This window comes from Oncorhynchus gorbuscha, linkage group LG06 (assembly GCF_021184085.1).
Source record: "Oncorhynchus gorbuscha isolate QuinsamMale2020 ecotype Even-year linkage group LG06, OgorEven_v1.0, whole genome shotgun sequence".
Taxonomy (NCBI): Eukaryota; Metazoa; Chordata; class Actinopteri; order Salmoniformes; family Salmonidae; genus Oncorhynchus; species Oncorhynchus gorbuscha.
The window spans coordinates 3619565-3632788 of record NC_060178.1 but is presented as its reverse complement, the minus strand read 5'-3'; the positions used below and the strand labels follow the sequence as shown (position 1 = coordinate 3632788).

The window sequence follows — 13224 nt, the reverse complement described above, 5'->3', positions numbered from 1 at the left end:
CAGACACTCACAGCTGCCAGGCTGTCCGGGGGTATAGGCTTGGGAGAGGTGGTGTCACTAGAACAGGCGTCCCCTTCCACCGGGAACCCAAAGATAATTTCCAGTTCGCGGGCGTCGGGGGAGGGATTGGAAAGCGTCCGACAGCCATTTCAACCAGAGAGAGACCCATGCTCCAGATATCAGACTGGACAGAGTAGTGAGTTCCTGGAGACGCTCCGGCTGGGGAGAGGGAGATGGGGGAGGGGGAGACATAGAGAGCAGGATGAATGATAAGAGCCAAAATAGTGCAAAGCTCTCTAGTGAATACAGTGATACACTGCTGAATGCTTTTCAAGCAACAAATACATCATTATATTCAGACAGTAAACAAAATTAAATTATAGCTCTAGAATCTAAAACTAAACTGTCAGCGTTCCTGTTTTGGTTTGGACCTAGCAATACACAACTGAGTCAAATAACTATAAATAAAGTTTGATGATGATTGATTATTTGAATCAGGTGTGTAGTGATAGGAGCAAAAACACACATATAAAGAAGTCCCCAGGGCCAAGGCCAGTCCTCCTAAAGACTAGTTCATTCTGTAAAATGGCTTCCCTGCACACACAGCTACACAGGATCCCCATTTTGCGTAGCTATTTATTCTTGTGTACTATGGCGCTATTTGTAGTTCTTTATTAATGTACTATGGTAGCTATTTGTAGTTCTTGTGTACTATGGTAGCTATTTGTGAATTCTTGTGTACTATGGTAGCTATCTGAAGCTATTTGTTCTTGTGTACTATGGTAGCTATCTGGAAGCTATTTGTGGATTCTTGTGTACTATGGTAGCTATCTGAAGCTATTTGTGAATTCTTGTGTACTATGGTAGCTATCGAAGCTATTTGTAGTTCTTGTACTATCTAAATTTAGCTATCTGAAGCTATTTGGATTCTTGTGTACTATGGTGACTATCTCTGAAGCTATTTGTAGTTCTTGTGTGCTATAGCTGTCTGAAGCTATTTGTGGTTCTTGTATACTATGGTAGCTATCTGAAGCTATTTGTAGTTCTTGTGTACTATAAGTGGCTTTACCTGAAGCTATTTGTAGTTCTGTGTACTATGGTAAACTTACCTGAAGCTATTTATGGTTTCTTTGTGTATATGGTATACCTGTAGGCTATTTGTAGTTCTTGTGTACTATGGTAGCTACCTGACTATTTGTAGTTCTTGTGTACTATGGTGAGTGCTGAGTTTTACTATGTAGGGTATAAATAAGGCTGAACAGTAGCTGGTAGACAGACAGAGTGTGAGCAGCAGGAGAGAACTATGGGTCGGCTACTGTATTAATAACACAGACATGTAGGAGCGGGTTCCCACAAAGGAGTTGGCCTTCGGTCAATGAGCTGACCTCTCTGCGTCCAAAGGTCCACCAATCTCCACCACGGGAGCTAACCAGGATGTTAGATGGCTTCACATCTGAGAGGAGACAGGCGGAGAGGAGACAGGCGGAAGGGAGACAGGCGGAGAGGGAGACAGGCAGAGAGGGGAGACAGGTAGAGGGAGGCAGGTAAGAGACAGGTAGAGGAGACAGGTAGGGAGGAGACAGGCAGGAGGGAGACAGGCGGAGGAGACAGGCAGAGAGGGGAGACAGGCAGAGAGAGACAGGCAAAGGAGACAAATAGAGAAAACAGGCAGAGAAGACAGGCAGAGGAGACAGGCAGACGAGAGGAGACAGGCAGAGGGGGAGACAGGCAGAGGGAGACAGGCAGGAGGGAGACATACAGAAGGGAGACAGGTAGAGAGGACAGGTAGGGAGACAGGGAGACAGAAGGAGAGACCAGGTAGAGAGGAGACAGGTAGAGGAGGGAGACAGGTAGGAGGGAGACAGGTAGAGAGAGACAGGCAGGGAGACAGGCAGAAAGGAGACAGGCAGAGAGGGGAGACAGGCAGAGAGGAGACAGGCAGAGGAGACAGGCAGAGGGAGACAGGCAGAGGGAGACAGGCAGAGGAGACAGGTAGAGGGAGACAGGTAGGGAGACAGGTAGGGGAGACAGGTAGAGGAACCAGGTAGAGAGACAGGCAGGAGGAGACAGGCAGAGGAGACAGGCAGGAGAGACAGGCAGAGGGAGACAGGCAGAGAGAGAGACAGGTAGAGGAGGGAGACAGGCAGAAGAGGGGGAGACAGGGTAGAGAAAGGAGACAAGGTAGAGAGGAATTGAGGTAGAGAGGGAGACAGGCAGAGAGAGGGAGACAGGCAGAGGAGACAGGCAGAGAGAGACAGGCAGAGGAGACAGGCAGAGAAGCCATATGAAGGGGGAGTGGGGGTGGGGGGTTCAACCGTGCCTGTAATTGATTTAAGGGTTACTCCCCGACAAAAAAAATATTTGGGCTATCGGGAGGTTGACTGTGGGGGTCTGAAAAAATGAAATGTATAGTAATTTAGACCAAAACTGTATTGAGATACCAATCTGTCATTAACATACCCTCACGACAGTGTAAAACAAGGAGGAATGTGGACCGTACAGAGAACACAAAGCTGTAAATATAAAATACTCTATGTTAACATCACTAGTACATCACAATACATATTACTTCCTGTCTGTAAATGTACATTCTACCAGCGTCTCTGGGGGTCTTAAAAATGGAGTGATAGAACCAACGTGAAACACTAGGAGAAGTGAAGAGACAGAGCTCTTCCCTAAACTGTGAGCACCAAGTGAGGGGATGGTGTACTGCTCATCCTGCAGGTGGCTTCTGAAACTAATTCATGTTTATAATAATTCATTGAGTCTAAAGAGAGGCGTTTCTTTCAGAAACCTTATCTTTTCATGTCCTCCGAGAGGGAGGGTATCAGAAACCCATTTGGGCAATGCTAAAAATGCTAACTGTGCTAACAATGCTAACTGTGCTAACAGTGCTTACAATGCTAACTATGCTAACAGTGCACAAATGCTAACAATGCTAACAATGCTAACCATAATTTAGATTTGTTTAGTACAAGTACACAAACTTTTGTTTTACCAATCCCAAATATGGATCTCATTTTCAGTGAAGATCTGGCATCCCATTTGGATAGACCAGATGGGATGGATGATGATCTCGCCCTAATCTCATTCTCATCACAGGGTGAGTGTGACAATTATTAATTTATTTTCTGTCTTCCTTGTTCAAGTCAATATATTTTCTAGGTGGAACAAATCAAATATTATTTGTCACATACATGGTTTAGCAGATGTTAATGCGAGTGTAGCAAGTGCTTGTGCTTCTAGTTCCGACAATGCAGTGATAACCAACAAGTAATCTAACTAACAATTTCCAAAAACTACTACCTTATAGACACAAGTGTAAGGGGGATAAAGAAATAATGTACATAAAGATATATGAATGAGTGATGGTACAGAACGGCATAGACAGAATACGATAGATGGTATCGAGTGCACAGTATACATATGAGATGAGTATGTAAACAAAGTGGTATAGTTAAAGTGGCTAGTGATACATGTATTACATAAGGATACAGTAGATGATATAGAGTACAGTATATACACATGAATGAAGTAATGTGGGGTATGTAAACAAAGTGGCATAGTTAAAGTGGCTAGTTGATACATGTATTACATAAGGATACAGTAGATGGTATAGAGTACAGTATATACATATGAGATGAGTATGTAGACAAAGTAAACAAAGTGGCATAGTTTAAAGTGGCTAGTGACACATGTATTACATAAAGATGCAGTAGATGGTATTTTTATTTTTTTATTTTTTATTTCACCTTTATTTAACCAGGTAGGCTAGTTGAGAACAAGTTCTCATTTGCAACTGCGACCTGGCCAAGATAAAGCATAGCAGTGTGAACAGACAACACAGAGTTACACATGGAGTAAACAATTAACAAGTCAATAACACATAGAAAAAAGGGGAGTCTATATACAATGTGTGCAAAGGCATAAGGAGGTAGGCGAATAATTACAATATTGCAGATTAACACTGGGTGATAAATGATCAGATGGTCATGTACAGGTAGAGATATTGGTGTGCAAAAGAGCAGAAAAGTAAATAAATATAAACAGTATGGGGATGAGGTAGGTGAAAATGGGTGAGCTATTTACCAATAGATTATGTACAGCTGCAGCGATCGGTTAGCTGCTCAGCTAGCTGATGTTTGAAGTTGGTGAGGGACATAAAAGTCTCCAACTTCAGCAATTTTTGCAGTCGTTCCAGTCACAGGCAGCAGAGTACTGGAACGAAAGGCGGCCGAATGAGGTGTTGGCTTTGGGGATGATCAATGAGATACACCTGCTGGAGCGCGTGCTGCGGGTGGGTGTTGCCATCGTGACCAGTGAACTGACATAAGGCGGAGCTTTGCCTAGCATGGCCTTGTAGATGACCTGGAGCCAGTGGGTCTGGCGACGAATATGGCGAGGGCCAGCCGACTAGACATACAAGTCGCAGTGGTGGGTAGTATAAGGTGCTTTAGTGACAAAACGGATGGCACTGTGATAAACTGCATCCAGTTTGCTGAGTAGAGTGTTGGAGGCTATTTTGTAGATGACGTCGCCCAAAGTCGAGGATCGGTAGGATAGTCAGTTTTACTAGGGTAAGCTGCAGCGTGAGTGAAGGAGGCTTTGTTGCGGAATAGAAAGCCGATTCTTGATTTGATTTTCGATTGGAGATGTTTGATATGGGTCTGGAAGGAGAGTTTGCAGTCTAGAGTACAGTATATACATATGAGATGAGTAATGTAGGGTATGGTAACAAAGTGGCATAGTTCGTGATCGCTGTTCAAGATGAGGGAATGTTGAAACTGATTAATTGACTTGAGCATTGTTTTAGTATGTTTATAATCATATAAGTAACCTAGCAATAGTGATCACGTTGTTATGCAGTGCGGTTTTAATAAAATATAGTTTAAGCTCATTTCTTTTTCTGAGTACGACTGGAATTTGAACCAGAATCTTAGAACCAGATTATTTCACTCTAGGACCAGCAGGGGAGGGTTTTCTCCTTCAAAAAATGATCTTTCCCTGAATGGGATTCGAACTCACAGCCACCATATCACCAACACAGTGGAATAGTCAACTTTAGCGGAGCTCACCACCACTCCAGGCTAGCAGTAGTGGGTAAATAACTGCTATTTGACAACAACATGAGAATAAATCACCTTTTGACTTTTACGATGAATTTTCTATGATGTCAGAAGGCTAGTTGAGGAAGCATCATGCACATTCCACCTAGACCACAGGTAACTAATTAAAGCAGACAGTAGAACGATCTGCCTCTGGTGGCCAAATTAACCTGTTGAAGAAATGTGATTGGATGGTTCACAAACCAGTCCAGAGCATGACCAGTAATCCCAATACAGCTCAATCTCTGCACAGGGAAAGTATGGTCCACAGTGTTAAACACCAAGATGGTATGTTCCACAGTGTTAAACACCAAGATGGTATGGTCCACAGTGTTAAACACCAAGATGGTATGGTCCACAGTGTTAAACACCAAGATGGTATGGTCCACAGTGTTAAACACCAAGATGGTATGGTCCACAGTGTTAAACACCAAGATGGTATGGTCCACAGTGTTAAACACCAAGATGGTATGGTCCACAGTGTTAAACACCAAGATGGTATGGTCCACAGTGTTAAACACCAAGATGGTAAGGTCCACAGTGTCAAACACCAAGATGGTATGGTCCACAGTGTCAAACACCAAGATGGTATGGTCCACAGTGTCAAACACCAAGATGGTATGGTCCACAGTGTCAAACACCAAGATGGTATGGTCCACAGTGTCAAACACCAAGATGGTATGGTCCACAGTGTCAAACACCAAGATGGTATGGTCCACAGTGTCAAACACCAAGATGGTATGGTCCACAGTGTTAAACACCAAGATGGTATGTTCCACAGTGTTAAACACCAAGATGGTATGGTCCACAGTGTTAAACACCAAGACGGTATGGTCCACCTTGTTAAACACCAAGACGGTATGGTCCACAGTGTTAATCACCAAGATGGTATGGTCCACAGTGTTAATCACCAAGATGGTATGGTCCACAGTGTCAAACACCAAGATGGTATGGTCCACCTTGTTAAACACCAAGACAGTATGAATGACAATATGAATGATTAGCTATAAATCTGCAGTTTTGAAATAAATGAATATCTTTTGAACCGCTCTCCTTTCTCCGGCTCACCTCTATGCATGATCTTGTGTTTCTCTCTCAGGTAGGACAGGCCTTTAATCACCTGGAGGAGCAGAAGGACAGACACCATCAGCAGACACCATCATTATACACCATCAGCAGACACCATCATTATACACCATCAGCAGACACCATCAGCAGACACCATCAGCAGACACCATCATTATACACCATCATTATACACCATCAGCAGACACCATCAGCAGACACCATCAGCAGACACCATCAGCAGACACCATCATTATACACCATCATTATACACCATCAGCAGACACCATCATTATACACCATCAGCAGACACCACCAGCAGACACCATCATTATACACCATCGGCAGACACCATCATTATACACCATCGGCAGACACCATCAGCAGACACCATCATTATTCACCATCATTATTCACCATCAGCAGACACCATCAGCAGACACCATCAGCAGACACCATCAGCAGACACCATCATTATACACCATCCGCATACATCATCAGCAGACACCATCAGCAGACACCATCAGCAGGCACCATCAGCAGGCACCATCAGCAGACACCATCAGCAGGCACCATCAGCATACACCATCAGCAGACACCATCAGCATACAGCATCAGCATACAGTACAGCATCAGCATACAGTACCATTGACAGTACCATTGACATGGTTCCAAACATACATTCATACAAATTTTACATTTTTTAGCTCAGTAAATGAGAGAGAGACAAAGCAACATCGTTAGACCCAACTAAACGACGAGGAAACTCTCAAGAGAAGACAGGCCATGTGCTCACTGCCCACAACATGAGGTGGAAACTGAGCTGCACTTCCTAACCCCCTGCCCAATGTATGACCATATCAGAGACACATATTTTCCTCAGATTACACAGACCCACAAAGAATTTGAAAACAAACCCCATTTTGATAAACTCCCATATCTATTGGGTGAAATACCACAGTGTGCCATCACAGCAGCAAGATTTGTGACCTGTTGCCACAAGAAAAGGTCAACCAGTGAAGAACAAAAACCATTATAAATACAATCCATATTTATGTTTATTTATTTTCCCTTTTGTTCTTAAAACTATTTGTACATCGTTATAACACTATATATATATAGACATAATGACATTTGAAATGTCAGAGAGATAGATGGAGAGAGATAGAGGGTCAGAGAGATAGACGAAGAGAGAGCTAGAGGGTCAGAGAGATAGAGGGTCAGAGAGATAGAGGGTCAGAGAGATAGAGGGTCAGAGAGATAGATGAAGAGAGATAGAGGGTCAGAGAGATAGAGGAAGAGAGAGCTAGAGGGTCAGAGAGATAGATGGAGATAGAGGGTCAGAGAGATAGAGGGTCAGAGAGATAGACATAGATAGTTTGGGTACCCAGAGATAGACTTTCAGAGGATAGTTCTGGTATCTTTCCTGTTTCTTCAGAGACTGAGGGTCAGAGAGATAGACCGTCAGAGCAGACAGATGAGAGATAGGGGACAGAGAGATAGAGACAGAGGACAGAGAGATGGACGGGGGACAGAGAGATGGATGGAGACAGAGGACAGAGAGATAGACGACAGAGGACAGAGCTATGGGGAGGGGACAGAGGACAGAGAACCACCGATGGACAGAGGATGGAGGGACAGAGAGATGGATGGGGACAGAGAGATGGGTCGGGGACAGAGAGATGGACGGGGACAGAGGTTTGAGAGTGGATGGGGACAGAGGGACAGAAGATGGGCTTTCCCAGAGGGACAGAGATGGACTTTCCTGGACAGAGAGATGGACAGGAACCAGAGAGTCCTGGGGACAGACAGAGAGATGGATGGGGACAGAGGGACAGAGAGATGGACGGGGACAGAGGAACAGAGAGATGGACGGGACAGGGGACAGAGATGATCGGGCCAGAGGGACAGAGGAGATGGACAAGAGATGGACGGGGACAGAGAGATGGACGGGGACAGAGAAGATGGACGGGGGACAGAGAGAGGACGGGGACAGAGAGATGGACGGGGACAGAGAGATGGACGGGGACAGAGAGATGGATGGGGACAGAGAGATGGAGGGGACAGAGAGATGGATGGGGACAGAGGACAGAGATGGGCGAAACAGAAAATGGAACAGAGAGATGGACGGGGACAGAGGAACAGAGAGATGGACAGGGGACAGAGGAACAGAGATGGGCGTGGAAGAGGAACAGAGATGGGCGGGGACAGATGAGATGGACGGGGACAGAGGGACAGAGAGATGGACGGGGACAGAGATGGACGGGGACAGAAGATGGGCGGGGACAGAGATGGACAGAGACAGAAGATGGAACAGAGGGACAGAAGAAGATGGACGAGGGACAGAAGATGGACGGGGACAGAAGGACAGAAAGATGGAGACGGGGACAGAGGACAGAGATGGACGGGGACAGAGGACAGAAATGGACGGGGACAGAGGACAGAGATGGACGGGGACAGAGGACAGAGATGGAGGACGGGGACAGAGGGACAGAGAGATGGTCGGGGACAGAGAGATAGACGGGGACAGAGAGATGGGCGGGGACAGAGGGAACAGAATGGGCCCGGGGACAGAGGAACAGAGAGATGGGCGTGGACAGAGGGAACAGGAGATGGACGGGGACAGAGGAACAGAGAGATGGGCGGGGACAGAACAGAGAGATGGACGGGGACAGAGATGGGGACGGGGACAGAGAACAGAAGAGATGGGCTGGGACAGAGGGACAGAGATGGACGGGGACAGAGGACAGAGAGATGGACGGGGACAGAGGAACAGAAAAATGGACGGGGACAGAGGAACAGAAGATGGACGGGGACAGAGGAACAGAAGATGGACGGGGACAGAGGGAACAGAAGATGGACGGGGACAGAAGGAACAGAGATGGACGGGGACAGAGGACAGAAAGATGGACGGGGACAGAGAGATGGACAGAGGACAGAAGATGGTGACGGGGACAGAGGGACAGAAGATGGACGGGGACAGAGAGATGGACGGGGACAGAGGAAGATGGGCGAGGACAGAGGAACAGAAGATGGACGGGGACAGAGAGATGGTGGGGACAGAGAGATGGACGGGGACAGAGATGGACGGGGACAGAGGAACAGAGAGATGGACGGGGACAGAGGGACAGAGAGATGGACGGGGACAGAGGGACAGAGAGATGGACGGGGACAGAGGAACTTCCTGCCAAATTTTCCACCATAATTTGCAAATAAATTCATTAAAAATCCTACAATGTGATTTTCTGGAAATGTTTTCCTGATTTTGTCTGTCATAGTTGAAGTGGACCTATGATGACAATTACAGGCCTCTCTCATATTTTTAAGTGGGAGAACTTTACACAATGGTGGTAGCTGACTAAATACTTTTTGCCCCACTGTATGTATGTGTGTGTGTGTGTGTGTGTGTGTGTGTGTGTGTGTGTGTGTGTGTGTGTGTGTGTATGTGTGTGTGTGTGTGTGTGTGTGTGTGTGTGTGGCTATTTTGCTCTAGGGATGTAATTATTGTTTGGACCTTATTGACTTATTGATGTATTGTGTTGTTTTCACTCTTTATGTGAAGGTCAATGCAGAGGACGCCAGAAACAGAGATATCATTTAATTACCATAGTGAATTATTGTAATGATTGTTAATGTGCCAATTAATCCCATAAGGGTTGGGTTGTCAATTAATCCCATAAGGGTTGGGTTGTCAATTAATCCCATAAGAAATGGGTTGTCAATTAATCCCATAAGGGATGGATTACCAATTAATCCCATAAGAGATGGATTACCATCCATAGTGTAGTGTAGTATGGTTTAGGGTAGTACAGTGTGGTTTGGTGTAGTATAGTATAGAATAGTGTAGTGTAGTATAATGTCGTGTAGTGCAGTGGTTTAGGTAGTACAGTGTGGTATGTATAGTATAGAATAGTGTAGTATAAAGTAGTGTAGTGTAGTATGGTTTAGGGTAGTACAGTGTGGTATGGTATAGTATAGAATAGTGTAGTGTAGTATAATGTTGTGTAGTGCAGTGTGGTTTAGGGTAGTACAGTGTGGTATGGTATAGTATAGAATAGTGTAGTATAAAGTAGTGTAGTGTAGTATGGTTTAGGGTAGTACAGTGTGGTATGGTATAGTATAGAATAGTGTAGTGTAGTATAAAGTAGTGTAGTGCAGTGTGGTTTAGGGTAGTACAGTGTGGTATGGTATAGTATAGAATAGTGTAGTATAAAGTAGTGTAGTGTAGTATGGTTTAGGGTAGTACAGTGTGGTATGGTATAGTATAGAATAGTGTAGTGTAGTATAAAGTAGTGTAGTGCAGTGTGGTTTAGGGTAGTACAGTGTGGTATGGTATAGTATAGAATAGTGTAGTGTAGTATAAAGTAGTGTAGTGCAGTATGGTTTAGGGTAGTACAGTGTGGTGTATTATAGTGTAATATGGTGTAGTATTGTGATGTATAATGGTGTAGTATAGTGTGATAGTGTATAGTGTATAGTGTATAGTGTAATGTAGTATAATGTAGTATAAGGGGGTGGAGTGTAACCTATTGCAGTGTAGTATAGTATAATGTAGTGTGGTATACTATAGAGTGGTATAGTATAGAGTGGTGTAGTATAGTGTAGTATGCTATAGTATAGTGTAGTATGGTATAGTATAGAGTGGTGTAGTATAGTGTAGTATGCTATAGTATAGTGTAGTATGCTATAGTATAGTGTAGTATGGTATAGTATAGAGTGGTGTAGTATAGTGTAATATGGTATAGTGTGGAGTGGTGTAGTATAGTGTAGTATAGTATAGAGTGGTGTAGTATAGTGTAGTATAGTATAGAGTTGTGTAGTATAGTGTAGTATGGTATAGTATAGTATAGAGTGGTGTAGTATGGTATAGTATAGTATAGAGTGGTGTAGTATAGTGTAGTATAGTATAGAGTGGTGTAGTATAGTGTAGTATAGTATAGAGTTGTGTAGTATAGTGTAGTATGGTATAGTATAGTATAGAGTGGTGTAGTATGGTATAGTATAGTATAGAGTGGTGTAGTATAGTGTAGTATAGTATAGAGTGGTGTAGTATAGTGTAGTATAGTATAGAGTTGTGTAGTATAGTGTAGTATGGTATAGTATAGTATAGAGTGGTGTAGTATAGTGTAGTATGGTATAGAGTGGTGTAGTATAGTGTAGTATGGTATAGTGTAGTATAGTGTAGTATAGTATAGAGTGGTGTAGTATAGTGTAGTCTGGTATAGTGTAGTATAGTGTAATATAGTGTGTGTAGTATAGTGTAGTATAGTGCAGTATGGTGTAGTATAGTATAGAGTGGTGTAGTATAGTGTAGTCTGGTATAGTGTAGTATAGTGTAGTATAGTGTAATACAGTGTGTGTAGTATAGTTAGCGTAATATGGTGCAGTATAGGGTAGTATGGTGTAGTATGGGGTAGTGTATTATAGTGTAGTATGGTGCAGTACAGGGTAGTATGGTGTAGTATGGTGCAGTATAGGGTAGTATGGTGCAGTATGGGGTAGTATGGTGTAGTATGGGGTAGTGTATTATAGTGTAGTATGGTGCAGTATAGGGTAGTATGGTGCAGTATAGGGTAGTATGGTGCAGTATAGGGTAGTATGGTGCAGTATAGGGTAGTATGGTGCAGTATAGGGTAGTATGGTGCAGTATGGGGTAGTATGGTGCAGTATAGGGTAGTATGGTGTAGTATAGGGTAGTATGGTGCAGTATAGGGTAGTATGGTGCAGTATAGGGTAGTATGGTGCAGTATGGGGTAGTATGGTGCAGTATAGGGTAGTATGGTGTAGTATGTTGTAGTATAGGGTAGTATGGTGCAGTACAGGGTAGTATGGTGTAGTATGGGGTAGTGTATTATAGTGTAGTATGGTGTATTATAGTGTAGTATGGTGCAGTATAGGGTAGTATGGTGCAGTATAGGGTAGTGTGGTGTATTATAGTGTAGTATGGTGCAGTATAGGGTAGTATGGTGTATTATAGTGTAGTATGGTGCAGTATAGGGTAGTATGGTGTATTATAGTGTAGTATGGTGCAGTACAGGGTAGTATGGTGTAGTATAGTGTAGTATGGTGTAGTATGGTGCAGTATAGTGTAGTATGGTGCAGTATAGGGTAGTATGGTGCAGTATAGGGTAGTATGGTGCAGTACAGGGTAGTATAGTGTAGTATGGGGTAGTGTGGGGTAGTGTAGCATAGTGTACTATGGTGTAGTGTAGCATAGTGTAGTATGGTGTAGTATGGTGCAGTATAGGGTAGTATGGTGCAGTACAGGGTAGAATGGTGTAGTATGGGGTAGTGTGGGGTAGTGTGGGGTAGTGTAGCATAGTGTAGTATGGTGTAGTGTAGTATAGTGTAGTATAGTGTAGTATAGGGTAGTATAGGGTAGTGTGGTAGTACCATGTGCTCCATACAGATGCTGATCTCTCCATCGCTGTAGATGGTGTAGTATAGTGTAGGGCAGTATAGTGTAGTATAGTATGGTGTAGGGCAGTATAGTGTAGTATAGTGAGGTATAGTAGTACCACGTGTTCCATACAGATGCTAATCTCTCCATCGCTGTAGAAGGCCCCGTAGAAGCCCACAATGTAGGGGGAGTTACACTCATGCAGAACCTGCAGCTCTCTGATGATCTGGTTCCTGATGGCCGGCTTGATCTCCAGGTGGATCAACTGGAATACAGAGAGGAGACAAGGAGCGTACTAGTGATAACAGTGACAACTGGAATACAGAGAGGAGACAAGGAGCGTACTAGTGATAACAGTGACAACAGGAATACAGAGAGGAGACAAGGAGCGTACTAGTGATAACAGTGACAACTGGAATACAGAGAGGAGACAAGGAGCGTACTAGTGATAACAGTGACAACTGGAATACAGAGAGGAGACAAGGAGCGTACTAGTGATAACAGTGACAACTGGAATACAGAGAGGAGACAAGGAGCGTACTAGTGATAACAGTGACAACAGGAATACAGAGAGGAGACAAGGAGCGTACTAGTGATAACAGTGACAACTGGAATATAGAGAGGAGACAAGGGTGTACTAGTGATAACAGTGAC

General features: G+C 44.0%; 1 protein-coding gene and 1 long non-coding RNA gene across 2 annotated transcripts in view; both read right to left on the bottom strand.

Moving 5' to 3' along the window:
- map2k1 (mitogen-activated protein kinase kinase 1) overlaps positions 1-13224 on the bottom strand; it is a 53604-nt gene that overhangs the window by 12968 nt on the left and 27412 nt on the right. The window contains 1 exon segment of the mRNA XM_046352071.1: positions 12689-12835. Coding sequence (XP_046208027.1) covers positions 12689-12835 — 147 coding nt within the window.
- On the bottom strand, positions 4860-7043 carry LOC124037439. Its single transcript, XR_006839182.1, has 3 exons — positions 6575-7043; positions 6174-6225; positions 4860-6064 (listed from the first exon to the last, which is right to left on the bottom strand). It is a non-coding gene; the product is annotated as an uncharacterized LOC124037439 (long non-coding RNA).